Genomic DNA, 21,638 nt, shown 5'->3' on the forward strand with positions numbered 1-21,638 from the left:
GGAAAGATAACTGGTACTTAGTCATAACTAAGCTAGTTATCTTTTCTAAAGTAAGCCTTTTAGCTCTATCTGCAGATTTAGTGAAAGAAAGCAGGATATTGGCAGCCACCACTCAACAAATGCAGTACAGCAGAGATTAAAAGGGCATGAAATGACATAGAGCAGCATTTATTTATTGTACGAACACGTTCTTCTGGGTAACTTCTAAAGGGCACTGAGAATTCCCACATGGTAAGAGCAGTTCTGTACAGCCACACAGCTCCAGATTAGTGCCATTTACAAACAACAGATGATTGTGATGATCACAGAAGCCTTTCCAGGAGCCTTAATTATACTGGAGTTGGTTGAAGTTCAAGGATCTACACATGGTTTTCTTTGCTAAAGATATTTTCTACAATTTCCTGTTTTACCTAATTTCTCAAAGCTGCTTCCCTATATCCACAGCAAATAAATGTCTCAGCTTCACATAGACAAGAAGATAATCCCTCCCTTTGTTTCAGAAAATTTGTAATTATATATTTGAGCACAGTAGCAACCTTTTCTACTTAACTCCTTGGTAGCTGTTGCCCAGAGTAGCTAAACACCAAAGACATGTGCTTCAGTCTGTCCTGTCTGTATAATGTGAATGCTGAGAGACAAGAAACCAACTGAAAATCCCATTGAAATATTAGGCAGTAAAGCTGAGTCAGCCTTTGTGAATGTGCCCCAGAATTACTTAATCACAAGCTTTAAAAGTAAAGATCAGTGAAATATATGGAAAACTGGTTGCAACTCCAACAGAAATATGGTTCCTGCCATGTACCATAGTGAGAGGTGAACATTAAATGGATGAAAGTGTGAAGAAAATGAGTTATGCAGATAGCCTCATTGTAAGGAAGTGAATAGTGCTTCTGTTAGGAATTAGACTGAGGGGCAAATGAACAGAGGGTGAAGCCAAGGTGCATCATCTCTAACCTTAAAAGTAGATCTGCCCAGTGGGATTTGAGGTTTGTGGAATGGAGGTTTGTGAACACAGTGCTTTGGAGATCCTGTTGGTGTGTTCCTTCTCTATGTACATTATCTTGTGGTGTGGCTCTTGCACAGCAAAAGAGAACCTTTCTCTTAGTGTCCAGATGAAATGGAGCTGAAAATTACAGCAGATAAAAACCCAGCTCTTTGAACTGTAACATTAAGAACTCTTCAACCCAAATGGCCACCTCATTGAAGATAATGTTGACTGTCACTATTATTTAGTACTTTGTCAAGCTTCCATCATTAAGCATGTGTTTGATTTCATTATACTGCAGTAAACAATTTGTTGTTGTAGTAAGGTATGCTGGGTTTGTGTGTAGGGCAAGTTGCATTATACTTGAAATTCAGATAGTGCTGTCTTTAGATTTCTGGGTTACAGAATAACTGTGTAATTACCCTGTTATCTTGCCAAAGCATCTAATTATTTGTCAATGATGTGAAAACCTGAGAACTTAAACGTGAGAAATTGTAATATGAGGGTAGCTGCTGGTTTTTTCATTGACTCTTTAATAATATTAATTTGCTTGGCTGTTTTGAGGGAAGGATCCCATGTAAAATTACAGCAATGGGGACTGCATACCATTGAAATGATATCTATCAAAAGATTGAATTATGATTTTAATAAATGTAGTATATATGCTAAGTGTGTTTAGCTTTATAATTAATGTAAATATAGATGGTTACGTTTTACTGCATAACAAAAGATGTGCTGCTACTAGTTCAGCCTTTGCAAAGTCCATAATTGCAAGTTTAAAGGGACACAGAAAAAAGGTAAAGCTCACTCGTCCTCCTTAAAAAAAGGTCTTTGAACTGTGGGCCCAGCTTAAAGTCAGAAATTTGTCTCCAATGTTCCTTGATCTCCTCAAGAAAAGGAGTTCCTGAATGATATTAAAAATTACTGGTTTCTCACTGAACAGCATGAAGAAATTTTCCTGGGAGAAAGGTTTTAATAATTAAAATTAGTCAATACTGAAGCACAGGAGATTATTTGATCTTTTTCAGAATCTGACATTTTCCAGAAGGGAAAGAAAAAAAATTGCAGTATCTCTAATAAATTACTTTGTGTAGAACTAGGAGTCAAGTAGGAGAAATTCACTGCAGAAGAAAAGAGGGCAACTCACCAGGGAAATAGGTTTGCTCAAAATAATTGTTAGTTTGAACATCAAGGTTGAGATTTTTAGGACATTTCCAGAAAAAAATAAATCTGTAAGACTCTCAGTATAAGATGTAAAAATGCACTTGTTAGCACTTCAGGCCATTACATCTCTCAAACTCATTACACAAAGTTGCTGTTGGCTCCTATGCTCTAGTCCAATTTTCAATTTGTCTGCTGTCCCCTGTAATTTCAAGTAAACTCTGCTGTTTTATCAAGTCAGTCTATATTTCTGCACAGAGCTGAGGATACCCACCTTCATTTAACATTTTGGCCCAAGAGCCCCTGTCAACTTTGGTTGCTGCCAGCAGATGAAAAGATGAAATAAAAAACATGCTGGTGGGTAAATTTGCCCAGCACAGGCTGGTTTCCTCTTGAGCCACACTTTTTCACACTCTCTTATAATGATCTCTGTGCCACCAAAGTCCATGATGTGCTCCTTGCCTGTATTCAGACCCATATATTCCCCTGCTTTTATGATCACCTAACTTTCCCCCTGCCCTTTTCTGTCCTGTTCCTGTCACTTAAAATCTTCATTCCTCTAAGGTTAGCACTGCTATCCAGCTGTGCCCTTCCTCACTGTGCATTTCCTAGAGAAGCAAAATGGTCTTTAAATATACCCTAGTTTCCTTTGCTGTGGTGTTCAGGGGGGTCAGTGAATATATGTTTGGAATCAGACTGCTGCTTTTTCAAGGGGCCATCACAGTGGGAAAGGGCAGCACAGCTGCTCTGCCATCAGCATCACCTGAGGGTGTCACAGGTTGCTCTTGCCAGTGTTTCTGAAAGAACAGAACTGCTAACTTTTTTAGCAAGGAACAATAGAACAGAAATTATTTTGTAGCATCTTTCATGGTCCTGCTGCACTTTACAAGGGAAGTACTCAATACCCAGTTGTAAAGGAACTTGGAGTTGGGCCCTGGCATCTGGCAACCATTAAAAATCTTTCTGATATCGGGAGGAATTTCATGGGTGGAACAGGGCCAAGTTATCATGCAAGCCCAGAAGGTCAGCAGTACCTTGCTCACAGCTCTGTGCAGTTTCATTCACTTGTCATACTGATGCTGTTCTCAGCCAGCTGAAAGTCTGGTGAATAAACAATTTCATAATGGATAAAAATAAATCTACTCTGTCAATGTAATTCCTAGTACTTAAAAAGACCCAGATAAAACACTATGGCTGAGGTTCAATTACAGGTTTTCATTGCAGAGTAGTCAAGACAATGTCACATGAGTGATGCTATTGAATCCCTCTATTGCCAAGGACTTCTGCAGTACCTGTTTGTATTTTCCAGGAATTTTGTTTCACCGAAGTATCTCTGACCATATAGGTACCTCTAGATTGCAAAAATAAGCTCTAGTCTCAGTACGAACAAAACTTCAGAGTAAACAAAAGTAAGAATGTGGATGCTGCTGCCATGACAAACTCATCTCAGTCAATGAGCAAAACAGATCAAAGACAACCAGCAGTTGGGGCTCTGTCAGCTCCTCAGATATTAATTTCTTTCCGGTTCCTCCACTGTTAATAACAATGGGGAGAAGGGTAAAGCTACAAGCAGCAATACAATAAATAAAAAAAAAAGTAGCAATTCTACAGTATAATCTACCTGAAGCAGGAGCTACTTGCACTGCTTCAGAATAGGAGAAGGAAAGTTTTCTATGGATCAAAATTCTGAAGGCAGCTTCTTAGGCAATGAAGGAAAATATTTTCACTTAGCAAACTATTACCAGTGGATCATTCATTCAAAACAGCTCAGCATTCCAATTGCTGCTGTTATTAATTCTCTCTCTTTCTCATTATGTATACATAGTAGCTGTTGCTGGACTGACCACTCTGGAAAAGTTGGCCCAAAAACTTGGGAGCTGATGCATCACAGCAGGTCTGACTTCAGATTCCCAGGGCTCTTCTGTTCTCTCCCAAGTCACTGGCAATAGTTTTACTGTCTGCTGCTGGAAGTGTTCCCACAGCCATCCATGGCTTTTGCATTTTTACACACAGTGCCACTGCTGTAATAGATTTCTAACATCCATCATTGTTTTGCTGTTTTTACCATAGTGCATTTTGTTTTGTAACAACTGGTAAGACTCTGCTTTCCACACAGATGAATGGTGTAATGAATATATACAAATGAAATGTGCATATTAAGGATAAATGGCTTTATTTGCTTCATTAGCAGCAATCTGATAAACAGTTATTCAGTTTCATATCTACTGATTAGAATCAATCAACATCTCAACGTGTGAAGACTGTCAAAATAATTAAATGGTTCAATAAGTCTGAGACTACACATCCAAAGAAAAACTGCTATATATTTAGAGATATTTTAAAAGATATTTACCATATCAGCATTCCATGAACTTTGATGATACATCATTGTAAATTATTTTCACTGCTTCATTGACTTTTAATTTTGTCAATGCTTACAGCCCCACTGCAGTTCAAAAGAAAGTATTTTGAGATTTATTCAGCTCGGCCCATTTGTTATGTTACAGCCCTCTGTTTGGCATTGTTTTTATCTGGAAGTTTAAAAAGCCATTGGAAAGTGACAAGTTCAGGCATTGATGATAAAAGGTTTTCTGGGTGATAGAATATTGTGCATACATGATGTAAAATTCATGATTGTCCTTTAATACAGTTGGATGTTGTGGTTTGCACAGTGCAGTGTGTCTTGGGCTGGTTAACTTGCTGTAGAGGTAACAGTGCCAAGACCTGCCTGGGTAAGTGACCCACCTACCACTATGAATGAAGTTTGAGAAATCAGGTGCCTAAAATTTCTAGGACTTTGAAACCACCATAAAATGTTGTATTCTGGTCTTCATTGTGCCCTGATCTGTTGTCATGACTGCAGCTGACTCGGCCTTGCTATCTCAGTCTACCCATTTGTAAAATGGGCAAGATAATTACACTGCAAGGTAATGAATAGTTAATGGGGAATGGATTAATGACCATAAAGCATTTGACAAAGCATTTCAAATGCTATCATTAGTGACTGTTTTGAGAAGCTATCAGCAGTTCTGAATATCCAAGGGGTCCACAATGTGACTGTTTCCAGGCCCTGGACACGTCTGAATGATACTTTTGGTTCAGGCCCAACTCTAAACAAAACAACCAACTGAAGGGGGACAGATGGTCTCTTCCACCCTTTCATTGCACTTTTATTTTCCTCTTCACAAACATTAAAGGACAGATTTTCAGCTGATATAAGATGACACAGCTCAATAATTCTGTTGGTTTTCTAGACCTTCCTCAGTTTTTAATTTTTTATTTTTAATTAGGTATGTCTTTACATTTAATAATGATCATTAGCTTTGATTAATAACCTGCCACTTTGTGAGCACAAACTAAGGAAAACCATCTAGCAGTGCACAGGGAAAATCAGTCGTCTTCAAGCTCCCCAAAGATAGTTTGATGATCACAACAAAAATATTGATGAATTTACAATATCATTTGAAAGATAGAAGGCATCACAAAACTATTGTGCTCTTCTGTGCTAGAAGCCTGTGTGATTTAATCCTGTTTTCAGTCTAATCACTTGGCAATTTCTACACTATTAGCAATTTCTAGATACTTTATTATTTCTTAATACCTTAGGTACATCAAAGAAGAAAAATGAATGTGAAGTTCATATATGAGATTACAGTGGAGCCAAAACATTTGAAATGTAGATGGATTGAAGTATCTTAAATTCATCCTGCTTGCCTGATATTATGACCCACTGTGTTGTGCTCCTGACAACTACACTGTAAACACACATCCTACCTCACTTCACACGTGTTGCCATGCCCATGGTTTCACTGGTTTCAATGGGGCTATTAAATATACATGAAGATTTGTGGGGATAGACCCCAAAAGTGCTGCCTGAAAGCTCAGAATTCTAACAAAATATTTCCAATTTTCTTTGAAGTATTCATCTCTAGTATGAGTGTATTTAAAAAGTAGGTTTGTATTTTCAAATAGGCCACAGGAAAAAGGCTTTTGGAACTTCAGGTACCGATATTTTATTTTCCCCCTGCCATTTTTCCTTTCATCATTTTCCTGGATTTTTAAAAGAAAATCCTATGAGAATGAAACAGACAGACATTCATTAGAATTTGGAAGAATGAGGATGATTTTTTTTTTCCTAATTAACTGCCCCAGGGAATAGCTACACCAGTTAGGAGGAAGAACAGTTCCTCTATTGTGCCTTTTGTGACTTAGGAATAGCAGACAGGGAGGCTCTGAGCTACAAATCAAACAGTGAAAATCCTCTTAACTGAACACACCCTTGGGCTTCACACAGAATAAGGCCTTGCACTAATCATAAGCAGAACTAGTTGGGATCTTTTTTATTATGTTTTTTGCTGAAACAGGGTTTTTCTGTAAAATGCTTATGTGTCAAAACTGAAGTACCTTGTGAAGGGAACTTGATTTAAAAGAAATGTTGCTGAAGCACATGCAGAAGGTCTCAGAAAGCTCCCTGATTTCCTGTGGGTTTGTCTTGTGATTTAGGCAAGAGCCCAGAGACCAAATCCCTTCATGACTAGCTTACCTTGCAGCAATTTGTTGGCTTTCCTGTGACATCCCACCCCTCAGCAGGGCTTACAAGGTTTTGTTTGTGAGTATAGGAAGATTGCCAAAGGGACAGTCTGGGTACTGAGGGCACAGGAGCTTTAGGACTCTGCCTTATGCCACAACTCGAAGGGTCTCAGCCTCAGGTGTGCATGGAAATGTTCCTGTCTGCTTCCCTTTTTATGGCACTAACTATGCCTAAAGCAGGAGTGGTCTGGGATGGATTGTACTGTTTTAAAAACACAGCAGCACCATTCTCCTGAGCTTGTCCTTTATCCACCCCACTGGAAATACCTCACTGCGACCTCTGCTCTGAAGGTAAAAATGGAACAAAACATGCCAAAATCTAGCTCACCTGGAGTAGTAATTTGTATCTCAGATACAACTGGCTCTACAGGTCAGTACTACAATAGTCTTTGGCAACAATCCACAAACCCCAAAGCCACAATTATTTCACAACAGACTGAACTGGGACCAGGGCTCTGCCTGTCTTTGATTAGGAGGACATGCCTATATTCAGACTACAGGAATGTTTGGTATAGAGGGTTCTGATTTTAACCCACAATGGGTTGTTCTGCAAATACTTTATGTATTTTTAGTTATGCTTTTTTTGGTAGCATATTTTTATGGTATTTTATTGCTCCTTTCCTTCTTTATGTGAAGAAGGCATGTCATGAACACTAACCCTTCTTCTCTCAAAGCACTTGACAGTACTGAACTCAGTCTTAAGAAGTTATTATCTTTTTCTGAATCAGTTTTCCTTATTTCAGACAAGTATGATAATTCCTCATTTATGCATATTACTAGAAGTTTTTTGTTCTCTCACAAAAGGATAAAGGATAAAGTTTGTGTCCTGCTTCTTCTGGAGGATCTTAGCAGAACCACAGTTTGAAAGCCTTGTTCTCTGCTGCTTTGCTTTTTTTTATTTTCTCTCTACATGCTTTGCTTTGGACATAGAGTATCAGGCTGGGCTGGGGATAACTGCATAGGACTGATAGCTCAGTCCTTGATCACTCTGTGATTGTCAGAGGAAATGGGAAGGAAATTGCTAAAGGTAAAGAGAGCAAAAATTCCCATGACAAAATATGTCAAGTGTATACTGTTCACCTTGGCTATGTCTTGAAAAAGAAAAAAATGAGTTTTAATTAATAGGAATTCTGCATTTGAAAAAATGTGTTAGCTGTTTCTGACCAGTCCTATACTGAAGGTTAAGCAGATTAAGACTGTGTTACTGACTTTGTTATTAGCAGAATTTCCAGGGACTAGATGGCAGTGGCATGTTCATATTGTGATAAGGAGGAGTAAATAACATTTGAGTTGATGGGAAGAGATAGACAGTAATGGACTTGCCTTTTCTAGCTAGATTCCACAATTCTTTGCCTGTCATAGAACTTTCAGAGCAATAACTTGTATATGGTGGTTTCCTAATGTGCTTGTGGTAAATTGTCAGTTAGAAAATGTTTTCATAGTAGCTTAGATTAAAAAAACAACAACAACCAAACTACAGAAAAGTTAGTAGAATGAATTAATTTCTAATGAGCTTTAATCATGCAAATCTTGGCAGGTGTGGGCAGCAATGTCCTGTTAGCTTATACAGAGATAAGAGCAGACAGAGGGGAGACATTACAAGATAAGTGGAAAGAAAAAGGCCATTGAAGTGTGAACTCTGCTGCTGTTGTGCCTATTGCCTCACTCACATGCTACTTTAAAGACAGGTATGCCTGAGAAACTGATCTCATTGTAATAATTTTAGAAAGACCTGCTTCTGAAATGACCATCACAACTTCAGTTTGCTTCCGTTATTTTTTTGTAAAATATCCTAATCCATTCCTTATCACACTTTTGTCTAAAGAAAAAGAAGACTTGGAAGTATTTAACTCTGTCTTCTTCGAAAGTATCAAAATACTCAAATTTCAAGTGTTTTGACTTTCTAGAGGCAGTGTGTGCCTGAGTGCTTTCAATTAAGAAAAGGTCTGCATTGATGGTGGAAGGTCAAGCCAGTATGCTAAATTAAAACTTAACTCTGCAACCTCACAGTGTTCCCTGAAACTAATAAAAAGGCAGCTAGGTTGACATGATTTAACCATTTTCTTACTAAGACACTGAAATGCCTTGTTAAATATATTAAATATAAGGTAAGGGAGAAAGAGCTAATGAAGGAGGAGCTGAAGCTACAGAAAGAAACAGGAGATTAGAGACCTAGTGGCAAGGGTTCGGAGCTGCCCCTGCCTGTTAGAAAACAGTTCTTATTAGCAGGGAGGAGGGAGACTTCAGGGGCTGGAGCAACCCCTGGGATAATGTGGTTCTCTCCCCTGTTCAGGTCTCAAGTCACAGTGACGAGTGCCTCCTTGTAGGATATGGCAGACCTTCCAAGCTATCTTGGCTGCTTCCTTTGCTGGATTTGGACATGGGTGTGAGTCAGGAATTCCTGCCTTACCAACAGGTTTAGACTGCTCAGAATTAGGGTCACATTCACTGTCTGAAGCTCTTCCAGTGCACAGAGTAACATAAAAGTTATTGAAGAAGACAGGCACTAAAGTGAATCCCCACTCCCTGGGCTGTAAGGGCCCTGCTTGCTCTCAGAACTAGCTCTTTTTTTACTCCACTTCTGCAACAACTTGTTTAATGCTTTCAATATATGTGGCTGTGTGAGAGCTCAGCACCAAACATGCAAGTCTCTGAGGAGCTTCACTGTGTGTGCTGGTGTATCTTGAAAGTGCCCTGTCTCACCTGTGATAAACTCTGGATTCTCTTGATGATCTGATGGCCAGCACTCATCCTCCAGCACACAGGCAAGATCAATTAAGAGAGACTGGCCTAAAAGGGTAGTACATTTTTTTTTATTTTTTTTTTGCAGTGTGATGTGTGTGGTTAGTATATAAATAACAAATTATACAGTTTGAGCTCAGACAGAATCTGCTGCCTTCATGTGAGTTTTGTCCTGGGTACTGTTTACTGTAATTGCTCACTGTTGAGCTTTTTTTCACTGTTTTGGTAAATTGCACAGATAATAAAAATTCACATATGCTTGCACTTTATTTTCTTTTGTAGTTGTTCATAATTGCTGCAAGAACTTTTGTATAAGAAGTTAGTCTCATTCTTCCTTTCTCTGGACTATTAAACATATTGGGGGAAAAAAAGCTAAAATTTACTGATAGTGTAATGAAAAACTCACTGCCAATTAACACAAGACCTTTGAAAATGAACCTAGGTTTTCTGGCTGCAGGGAGAAATTAATTAAGAAAGAATCATCCTGTATCAAGTAAAGTCACCCCAAGCAAATGTTAATAATTTTGAACAAGGCAAAATGAATTCTTAAGTGACATGGCAGGTTTAGAGTCCTGAATGTTTTTATGTCCCAGTGGTTTAAAGTGCAAATCCTACAACTGCTACTCTAAGCACAAAACCTCTACCTTATTGCTTTGTGATGCCGGATTTACAGTTGAGGCACCAGGGGATTTAGATTATATTCTGTGACAGACTGTGCTCTCTGTACATGGACACTCTCTTCCATTCCTTCCTCCTTCCAAAAAAGAGAAGAGTTGGTAACTGAAAAGTAAATGTGCAAAAATATATTTACTACTAAAGGGATCTGTTTCACTCAGTATCTAAGAAATTCAACCTTTATTATTCCATGCAGCAGATATATTGCTGTGTCACATGCTATGTTAAGCAGACATGGTCATAGAACTTGCAGTTTGTTTGGACAGCTCCTACCACTCTGCTAATGGACAGGGTAAGATTCAGACAAGTAGTTTCCAAAGAAGAAAAGTTTTCTGGCAAGGAACACCCACATTATGTGTAGGTAATGAAAAAGAAGGGAAAAAAAGCCCAACCCACTGTAAAAAGATATGCATGTACAGTTCTGAAGTTTCAATATACAACAGACAGTGTCTGTGGAGCTTGTATCCAGGAAAAATAATGAGGCTTGGCAAACCATTAAGAAATCTAGTGAATTTGGGTACTTTTAGACATAGGTGATGGATGAGCAAACATTAGCAGAACACATTTCTGATTCTTGCTCTAACTGACTTGAGAACAGAAATCCTACTGCATGTCGGTAGAAATAATTAAGAGAACTTCAAAGAACTTCAAAGCAGCTGGCACCCTCTTCAACAGCCTTTCACTGCTTTATGAATAACTCCCTTAAAGATTACATACAGAATTTTCAAATACTTACATATTCAATTAATAATCTCCAGAAATCAGGTGATGTCTGTATTGTTTGTTGTCTGAGATGTTAATGTATTCAATTATTTCAGAAATACTTAATCAAATTTGCCTTGAGCAATTTTACCAGGTCTAAGTAATCAAAATTATGACACACTAAAATAATTCTGAATAGATCCTTAATTTATCCTTAATGTGACAGTGATCTCTAATTTTCATCCACAGTGATTACAGAACTATACCTTGGTAATTTGCTAAAGTGAAAATTTGCAAGCCTAACCTAAACATCAAAACCCTGCTCAAATAAAAAATCAAAACCTGAAATTTAGCCTTAAATTTTACAAGTGGCTAAAACACTTGTCCTAAAGCATCCTTCTAACTCCAGATGGTATCTAATGCTTGTTTGGTATTATAAAATTAAATTACTGTTCCTTTCAATTGTATGTGATTGTTACTCTTTCTGCTAAACAAATTAAATAGCTGATTCTTCCCCTGTAGCTTTTCATTTTTTAGTATTCTGAGAAGAGCCAGAGCTCTATCTTGCTCTAGTCCTGGTTCCCTGTTGGTACAATAACTAAACTTGGTCAAACACCTCATTGGTATTTGCACTGCTAATCAAGTTTTAGCAAGGTGAAAAAAATAACTTGAATGGTGTATATGGTATGAGAAGCTGATTATACATGAAGCAAAAATCTTTATTGCTGATATAAAATTTGGACATTATATAACTTGATTTGTGTAGTTAAGGTTTTTTCCTGAGGGAAGGATAAAGCAGGCTACTTCTTTAATAAAATGTTCCTTTAAAAATGGCAGTATGACTATAACAGCACTAAATGTAACAACATGACTGCAGGAGTGTGCTAGCACAGCCCAGCAATGCAGCCATTCATATAAAAATGAGGTTTACTTGCTGTGTGTTTTTCCTGGTTATATATTTATGATCAATGACTTAGAGTTGCTGCACCTTCACCTAGTTCTATGGCTTCTCCTGGCTATTGAGTTTGAGGATTTGTTATTTAACAAGAGTATATTTACCCATGACTTGAAATGACTGTACAGCCAAAAAATACATGAAGGAACATAAGTTAAATGTCAACTATTCCCCTTCAAAAGTGGTAAAGATGAAACTGCTTTTGAAGGTCACTAAGGATTAAAGTGCATTTTTAGCACATATTGAGTTTAGGAAGTTTACTGCATTTTGGTGTAAAATACATCACAATTTTCTGTTCCATATCCCTGAAAAGTCTATCTTTCTCATGGTTTCCAACAGAATGGTTCAGGAGAAGCTTTCTCAATAAGGAACACCAACTGCATTTTGAATATTTCCCATTGGCTGCTTACAGAATACCTGGATGTCAACACACTGTTCTGACTGGTACTTTAACATTGTTATTGCTGCCAGGTAGCCATGGATGTTTGGATTGTCCAGTTACAACATGCCTTCCCACCCATTTTTGGCTTCCAGTGTGCCTCCCTGCAAGCTTTGCTGTCTGGGTAATCTTAGCAGTGTTCTTCCTTGGACCATACTTTTAATTTCTTTTCCTGTGGACCCTGCATTTAAATCCCAAGGTCTCATCTGTCTACAGGGATAGGCAGCCACTTCATCTCCATGTAGTTTTAGAGGGCAGCCAGACCAGGCAGCCTACTACTAAAGCACATCTCTGTTAAAGAGCTTAATTTCCTTATAAAGTTAATAGAGGGTGGAAAAGAATTTCCATTGGATGATTCAAAGCTCTTAAATTAGCAGACCACAGTCAGGTGTGAATATCCTTCAATCTGTGCTAGTATATTGTTCAATCTTTTTTTCTGTTATATTAGCCAGCAATAAAAAGCCATTTAACTTAAAATATAAAATTGATTTTGGTTTAGAAAAGAACAAGAAGCATGTGCTGATGAACAAGTGTCTTTTGGACTTTAACTCTGCTTTTTATGGATAAAAATATTTTGTAACATTTTGGGTGAAGCCACCTGTAATCTTTAGGGTGGACAGAGATGAATTCTTGCCACTAATGCACATGTTAATCTGCCACTGATTTTTAATTACTCACGTGAATAGTCTCCTTATACTGTAGTGATGACAATGCCACCACCTCCTCCTGATTTATATTCTATTTCTGTAGCAATTTAATTCATTACCCTATTGACTTTCTCCTCTGAAGCTGAACATTAATCTGAAGGTTATAGAGATTTCACTAAACCGCCCTTCCATTAGACATGTGTTGTCTCATCTGGTACTTCCCTCAGAGGTTTATTTTTCACCATCAATAAGCACAGGAGCACTGTAAGCTTATTGTCTGGCTGAAATACTTAAAAATGACCTGCATCATTTCCAAGAAAGTCTCCAAAATATAAAACTGGTGGCCTGTGGTAACTGGCAGATCTGAATTTTGAACCTGTAGGAATGTGGTTATGAAGAAGCAGGAGATTCCTGTCCTTTCTGCTCAGGGACACCGCTGGCTGATTTAATGGTCCTTTCATGGCAGGGACTACATGCCAGCACAGTCTGATGAAGGGCCAGGATAAACTCACAAATCCTCACATCAGTCAACACTCCTTTAGGGAACAAAGCAGAAACCAGACCTGAGAGAAGAATCTAAATATTGGGTAAGTGCAGGAAACTGTGAGGACAAAATGGGAGGTTTCATGCAGAACTGACCCATAGGTTAGAAAAGGAGGCAGCATCCTGAGCCAGTTGTTACATGGGAGATGCAACTGAACATCCATTTTCTAGGTGATGACATTTTTGTGACAAAGACAGGGGCTTTATAAAATAAAAGCAGATGATATAGCTTGTAACAAGCAATATCATATAGACTTGGTCATAATTTGTTCTGTTTTGCCAGCTTAATAGAAGTTGTATAACATGTACACTGCTGTATTCCAGGAAAGGTTTTCTGGCTGTGTTTTTTGTTTGCATTTGTTTGTATAAACAGCACTAATGTTCTGACCTTTAGGGAGACTATTTGGAACCACACAAGCAAATCAAAGGTGTACAAAATGTCTCTGTGACAGAGACTCTGCTTCTGATTTACCAATTCAGACTACTCTAATTCTGCAGCAGGCTAGATTAAATTATTCCAGCTGGCTGGATGATTCTTATAAGCTGTCTGTCCAACAGTCCTGCTTCTAAAAATGCCACCAGCTGGATTTACAACACTGATCTCACTGCTAAGTAATCCTTTACTATCACTAGAAGTTCCCACAGTTGAAGAAATTGCAGTAGTATGGGAAGGCTGCTATTTCAGAATTTCTAGCCTCTCCCTTTGATTCTCATTTTTTGGGGGGGTATTTTGTTCAGTTTTCTTAGTGGCTTTTAGCAGCAGCCAAAGTAAATCTCCATTCCAAACTGTGTAACGCTCAATACTGTTCTGGCTCTCCTTTTCCTACTCAGCTCTCAATATGTATTTATCTCAATACTGTTCTGGCTCTCCTTTTCCTACTGCTGTGGTGGATGAAATAACTTTGTGTTTATAATCTCCATCAATGGGTTTTTGAAGGTTGACTTGGTGGGCAGTGAAGAAGGAGTTTATTTTTTTCATCTTTTATGGACTATGGTCTCTTGTTTGAAAGTCAAAGCCAAAATAATTAAGCTCCTTGACCTTCTGCCTTTACATTGACAAGGTTCTACAGTGCACAGGCAGCAAGCAGTTGGAGGGCTCCTGCAGCACAGTTTTATGTTTTTGCTTAAAAAAAAAAAATTAAGGGTGTGTGTGTTTATGGGTTTTATTACTTTCCTGCATGGTAAAGTTAAAGGGTCCCATTTTCATCATGAACCTTTTAGAGGTTGATACCTTTTGTATTTTAATGAGGTGGACAGTGCCTGAACAGCAGCACTTTGGTAAATTCTGCTGCACTTTGTGCTGCTGCTTTCTGAAAGGAAGATGGCTTTTCTTATACATTCTATGGACTTGGAAGCATTAAAAGCTGTTTTGTAGACAAACATCAGGCAGCAGACACAGATGACTGGTGTCTTAGTTGGGGGCTTTGCTTGAGCCAAGATTTTCTTTTAATCATTGTAATGCAGTAGGATGCTTATGCAAAGAGAGAGGAATTAAACACACTCAAGTATGTATCACAGGGACAAGTAAACGCTCGATTTGTTTAAGCACTCCAAAGCCTGCCTTTTCTTTCCATGGTAGCAGTGCCAAACATATTGATGATAATCTGGTACACAGTTTTAAAGCCCTTACATTCAAACTATTTAAGCATTAGTTCAGTTATTCTGCTACTAAAGTGATAATTAGGGGCTAAAAGGTAACTAGATTACTGTACAGATTTCTCTTGACAGCCTTTAACACCTAGTTAAATGTTGAAGCCTGGAAATTACAAGCCTCTTGGTATCATTGAGACCACAGTATATTTTGAAGCAATTTGCTATTTCTAGATGGTTTTTCATGCTATGGTACCACTCCAGTGATCTCTAGCTTTCTCTGAGTGGCTGCCCACTTGCAAAACGTTTTTACTAGGCAAAAAAAAAGTCTGTAGGAACAAACTGCTGGCTTAGTATGGATGTTAGGTGGGATTTCCAGATGTGTAAAGAAATTTGCAGCTGATTCAAGATATACTGGGGCTGTTTAAAAGCTTCTCCTTTGTATGCACTTGGATTTAAGGTCTGTTTGAGCTGATCTGATAGTTTTCTAGTGCTGTGAGGAAGAGGTACTGCTCTGACCTCTCTCCAGGCTCACTTTCTCTCTGCAAGGGGGTCACTTTAACATACATTGGGGACCTCAGTGAGAATGTAGGGACCAAAATGGTTTGGAGTGGGAGGAAGGAGGGGCAGGAATGGACTGATCGTGGTCTGCTGGAATTGATCAAAATTCTTTTGTACTTCATACTTGGGATTGGTTTCCACAGCAAAACCCATATGAGCTTGTCCAACAGGAATGAGAAAAGCAGTAAAAGGCAGTATCAGGGAGTTAGTGTGCAATTAGCAGTCAGTGTGCAATTAGCAGTCAGGGTAATCCTGCCATGACTTTTCTCTGGGTGCCTACACCTGCTCAAGCCTAAGCCAGCAAATGTTCGTTGCTATTCTTACTCACAGCAGCTAAAATAAACCAATTCACTTCTGTAGCTATTTTCCTTCATCCCTCTCCTCTGCCAGCAGTATCCCGTGCAGAAGTGAGTAATAATTAACAGCAACAGACTTGAAAGTGCACGACTCGTTAAAAAGACTTTTGCTCTATCCTAAAGTCAGCCAGCTTGTCTAAAGTTTTTCTTACTGTAGTTGGTGAGAGCTGTAGACATTACATCTTCCAGTGATAGCTTATAGAAAATAACTTATTTATACAGACAGCCCTTGTATGGGTGGATGTATGTTCTGAGAACACCACCAGCTGCCATCCTTCCCTGAAAAATTGCACCCATGTTATTCAGCGTGATTGATTTGAATCTGTGCTTGTACTTTGGAAACAGTATGTGTTCCGTAAATAAGACTGAACTGTGCAGATGCAAGTTCAAATTGGCAATTAATACTTGACCTTTTTGGAACTTACCTGTCTAGTTTTGCAAAGCAGCTATCTGAAACTTTGAAAAACAAATCCTAAAAGGACAGAATCCATCTCACCATCTGAAAAGGAGGCGTCTTGTCTAAGCTATTTGGCCTGTTTGTCTCTGCTCTCTGTTGTCAAGGGAGATTTATCTCCACAGAGTGATTTGTCCTGTCCTAAAAGATGCATATCTGGCTATCAGGAATGATCATCCTCTGGAGATGTTAAATCTCTTTCTATTCACTGCAGGAGAAATTCAGGTAACTAGATGAATCCTGCATCTCCTGTGGATCCAGCTGTGCATGACTGAATGGCAGTGGTTTCCACTTAGCATGGCACTCTGCTTCTATCAAGAGAAATGTGGAGGTCTTTGTTAGCAAATACTAAATAGTAATAGCACTGAAAAAATCCTACTTTCAAAATCAAAAGAACCTAGTGAAGTATTAAGTATTGCAAAAAAGCTCAACATTTTTTTCTATTTTTTTTTTTTGTAGTCTGATGAATTTATAACTTAAAAACTCTTTTAAAAATATCTGAAATTATACTGAAACATTGTATCAAATGCAATGGTATATTTTAACCAGATTTTTGCTTTCTTGTGCAGTCATCTTGCTTTTGATTGAGCACTGCTTTTCTGTAAATCTGAGTAGCAAGGTCCTTATTTACTGCAGCATCCTTAACTTCCAGCTCTTAAAGGAGTGATACATGATATATCCACTTATCATAGAATTTAACAAAGGTAACCAGAAGTCAATTGTGTAAGGCATGAATAATTTAATGAGAAAGCTGCCACTGGCTACATTATATATCTATGTAGCTTATAAAACAAAGCAAATGATTACTATCAATTATAATACCATCATTTGACAACTCTGCAATTAATTCCCTACTTCTAAATAACCACTGTTGCACAGTGCCAAAGAAAATGCCATGAATTCACTGACTCACCACCAGTCTGTGATAGACAGTACAGATGGTAATTTGATTACTCATCTCAAAGAAAATAAGTGCTTTAATTTAAAAACAAAACAAAAAACCAAAAAAACCCCAACTATTTATTCTGATCTTTTGAAAGAATAGGGATACCTTTTAAGCAGGGATATCTTTAAAAATAATCCCTGCAGTAACACACAGTTTTTCTGAAGCATTATTTGATTTGTTAGGATTTGTGGAGCAGAGCTGTTTGTTGGATAGTTCACAGAGATGGCACAAGCTGATATAAAAATGCTCCTACACAAGAAGAATGGAAAGAGTCTGCTTTGCCTACCAGACAGGCTGCAAACTTTACATCTAGAAAAAGTACTCCTAGGGGAGATGAAAATATTTATCCAGCAAGAGTAAGGGGCTATCCTGCAACAGCAGGATCATCACATTATGGTCTTTTCTGAGACAATTACAGACGTGTATTTAAAATACAAAGTAGGAACCAATTCTGCCAGGTTTTACCTGTGGAGTTGACTTTATTTCTTGAGCTGACCAACAGGATTCTGTGGAAACATCTCCAAATTTAACTGTCAGCTTATTTATACATGAATCAAAGGCAGAATGATACTCAGTGTTACACACCTGTGAGTAGCAAAAGTAGCCCTTTTATACCAACATTACTTTGTGGTTGATCTTCTGTTTACTAAGGATATAAAGGACCCACCAAAAGTTGTAAAATTGCATTGTAAACAGTGCATATGAGGATCTAGGGTGTCCATGTCTACAAGAAATGCAACAGTTTCATTTTGAGATATGAGAAACAATTTGCAGTGTGTGGGCAAAAATAAAGGAGTTCCCTGATTTTCAGAACAGATAAAGGGAAACAATTTTTATGAGTACAAATTAGTTTGCAAAATACCTTCAGGCAGAAATGGCAAAGTGAGTAACTCATACTGGTGGTCATTTGTAACTCCAAGTAGGTTGACATACCTCCCCAGAGAAAGCCTGTCCATTGAGGAGGTGCTCTGATCCCTGGCTGTCTTCACTCCCGAAGTGTAACCGGATTTCCTCCAGGCGGTGACTGTAGGTCATCGGCCCTCCCGAGATGTTGACCAAATGCTCTTTGTCTAATCGTAGAGATACATGTCTCCCTGTGTTGTACATTGTCCCACTCACCTAAACAAAATGAGGAGGGGGGAAAAAAGCATTTTTTCAATAAAATTTATAAATCCCAGAAACTTGTTATACGTACTTCGAGATTGTACCTGCATTTGAAAGTAGAAATGCATCTTCTTGTAAGGTGAAATGCACAACCTGAGGTTATACTTCAATTTCTCTTCTGGATCTTATACTGTATATTCAAATATTTTGCTAAATCCATCTTTTAGCTAGAGGCAGATGTTTAACACCACAAATAGGATTGTTACACTTCTTAATAAGTAGGCTTTTAGAATATATTTTAGTGCAAGGGCTGAATAATGGCTTCATTACCAAACTTCTGCACTGAAAATGGGAACATTTCAGCTGACATAAATTATATAAGTACACTCAAATCTGAAATTTAACTCATTTGTTTCCTTTTAATATTTATAACAAAGTTATCCAAAATAAAGGTGTTGCAAAAAGCAGCAATATAACTATTCATAAATAGGGAGCCCTGCTGCTACTGGAGCTGCAGGTAAAAACTTTCATTGTCCTCCTCTGCAAGCCTCTTTGTTGTGTTATGAATATTTTATGTTTACCACTGCTAGATGTTTTAGCCATTGCAATACAGAATTAATTACAATTTCATCATAAATTACTAGTTCCTACTACACCTCAAATAGCTGTAACGCTCTTCAAGATTCATCTTTATTTTTTAAAAGCCTAGATGTTATGCTTCATTTGCAAAGTGATTTACAGCTACTGTAATGGAAAAGAAAATGATTGTGGACATTTCTCACATGGAATATAATTCTGCCTTCATTTCCACTGCCATAGGAAAAGTTCCTCTAGCAAGGGGTTCCTTAATTTATGCCATTAGAAAGTGAAATATGCCAGTTTGAGTTAAAGTTGTGACTTATTTAAAAGCATTGGGCATGGATACAAATGGTGCACTTGCAGAGCATTCAGTTACTTGAAGAAGACGATGTGTAGCAATAATATGCTTTGTTGCACTTCAATTTAAAATGAAATACATGACTATTGTGTATTCTATACTACATCAGTACTATAGTAATTAACATTTCTGCAGTACCATTTTATCTGTAATACTAATTACTGACTTTAAATGACCTGTTTCTTGCACAGTATGTTGTAAAAAGTTACACTGCACAGACTGTGCAATAGAACGAAATGGGTGAGATTAAACAGCTTTTGATGGTTGTGTTTTTCATAAACTTTGACACAGATGTTCTAATTTTGTGTTTATTCCAATTCAAACTAAGCAGTAATAAACTTCTTATTGAAAGTAACAAACACAAATATTCTTAATCCTTACAAACAAATCACAATGATCTTATTTATAAATGCTCCTTAGTTTTTCTGCTTGACTTTGCATGCATAATAATTAAATACCAAGTTTAGTTTAATAGGTGGAAGAAGGTCAGTTTATTGGATTCAGTTTCAGTACATAGCATGTAAATGACATAAAATTGCTAATCTGAAAGTAACAAATGTACGTCAAAAACAAACAGGAAAATGGTTTAAAGCCTCTTATTCACTAAGCACTTAGTTAAATTCAGCAAATACGCAAAATATTCAGAATCCTTTCTCTTTCTTAAATTGGTACAAATCTCACACCTCAGGGTACCATTATGTTCTCTCTCGTGGTGAAAGTGATCCAGAGAGCACAGTGTTTATCACAGCACTTGGTGGATTGGATAAAATGTTAGGGTAGTTTAAAAGGAAAATACAAAAGATCTGTTAAGATCTATACAACTACTTTCTTAATGTGCCAGACTAATCTTTAGTGCTAAGTCATGGTATTGATGGTCTTTGTGTTGCTTCTTGCTCTGCTACTAAGTAACCCTTTTGTTTTGTGTTTCCCTTTGATTGGAATGTTACATTAAGATGAATACAGTGCAAACAAGCTTGGGGAGGAAAAATAAGAGCACTAAATCTTACCCTCCTGTTTTTCAAAAGGATCAACATTTGTATTTATCTTATGCACTAGAAATGAGATGGCCATAAAGAAAACATATATTTAAACATCAGTAAAAGCCTGTCTGAGAAAACAACCATGTCCAACATTGTCAAAGTTAATGATCATAACACAGTTTTAGTTGACCCTGTTTTCCTCATACATTAAGAAACATTTCCAGAAGGGTAATTTTATCTGTGACAAAATCCCCCAGTAGAACAGAGGACACTGATGGGCTTCAGCCTTAATTGTGTGATAGTTCAACTTTGGTAGACTTTAATTAAATTATTAACATATTCCTGATGTAGTTATTTTCTATTTAATCTCATTTATTTTAATTCTTGCTTCAGAGCTTTGAGCACATAATTCCCCAGCAGCATTATTCTCTCTTTATCTTGAGGCAAGACAGCCACACAGGCACACTCTGCTAAAATATTCTGTACTGTGTTTCTGAGTAAGAACTGAATACTCATGTAGTATCTTGTACAACTTGCTGGTCCTGGGATCACAGAAAGGTCCTAATTCTTGTCTTTGAATGGTAGATCACCAGCAAAGTCAGAAAATGAATACCCAATAAACAAAAACTTTGAGGCATGTTTATCTTGAAACTCTACAGACCTCTATGACCATTAGGAAAAAACCCAAGCAGAGGAGGTTTCTTTTGTTTCCCCTCTCTAATGATGTTCTTTAACCCTGCATTTGTGGAAGCATTTTTATTGTGTCCTAGTTAACTGTATATCTTGTTCCACTCATCTTTTCTTCCACAAACTAGTCCTGAACTAAATATTTTTCACAATAACTTTAGTGGCCTACATCTTAATATTACAGTTTGTATAAAAATAGCCTTCAAAACCCTGAGCAGAAGTCACAGAAAAGGGAAGAAGGAGCTGAGATGGGTCCTTTGCCTTTCAATCCCATGCTACGTTAGCAGCTCACTGTCACCTTTCTTCAGTAATGCAGGCTCTCTGCTTCCTGGGGCCTTTACAAAAGAGCAAAATACTGCATTTTGGATTTATTCAAGTGAGTGTAGTCTGAAGATTAATACCAAGAACATTTTAAACTTGTATCAGTACTTGCCAGTGGAGCAGCACTGAACATAAGGAAGGAAGAAAATCAATTGTGTGTGGCTGCCTGCTGTGGTGTCCTTGGATCTTATCTGCAATATTAGATGTTCCTTTCTTTGGGATGAAAATAGATACAGTCCAAAGAAGGCCTAGTACTGTGTAGG

At 37.7% G+C, this 21,638-nt stretch overlaps 1 protein-coding gene across 1 annotated transcript in view; it reads right to left on the minus strand.

The window, feature by feature from the left end:
- CA10 (carbonic anhydrase X) overlaps positions 1–21,638 on the minus strand; it is a 160,213-nt gene that overhangs the window by 17,939 nt on the left and 120,636 nt on the right. Inside the window, exon 4 of the mRNA XM_010002683.1 lies at positions 18,280–18,465. Coding sequence (XP_010000985.1) covers positions 18,280–18,465 — 186 coding nt within the window. The remainder of the gene's footprint in view (positions 1–18,279; positions 18,466–21,638) is intronic.

The sequence above is a fragment of the Chaetura pelagica genome, unplaced genomic scaffold (assembly GCF_000747805.2).
Source record: "Chaetura pelagica isolate M959 unplaced genomic scaffold, ChaPel_1.0 scaffold47, whole genome shotgun sequence".
Lineage (NCBI taxonomy): Eukaryota > Metazoa > Chordata > Aves > Apodiformes > Apodidae > Chaetura > Chaetura pelagica.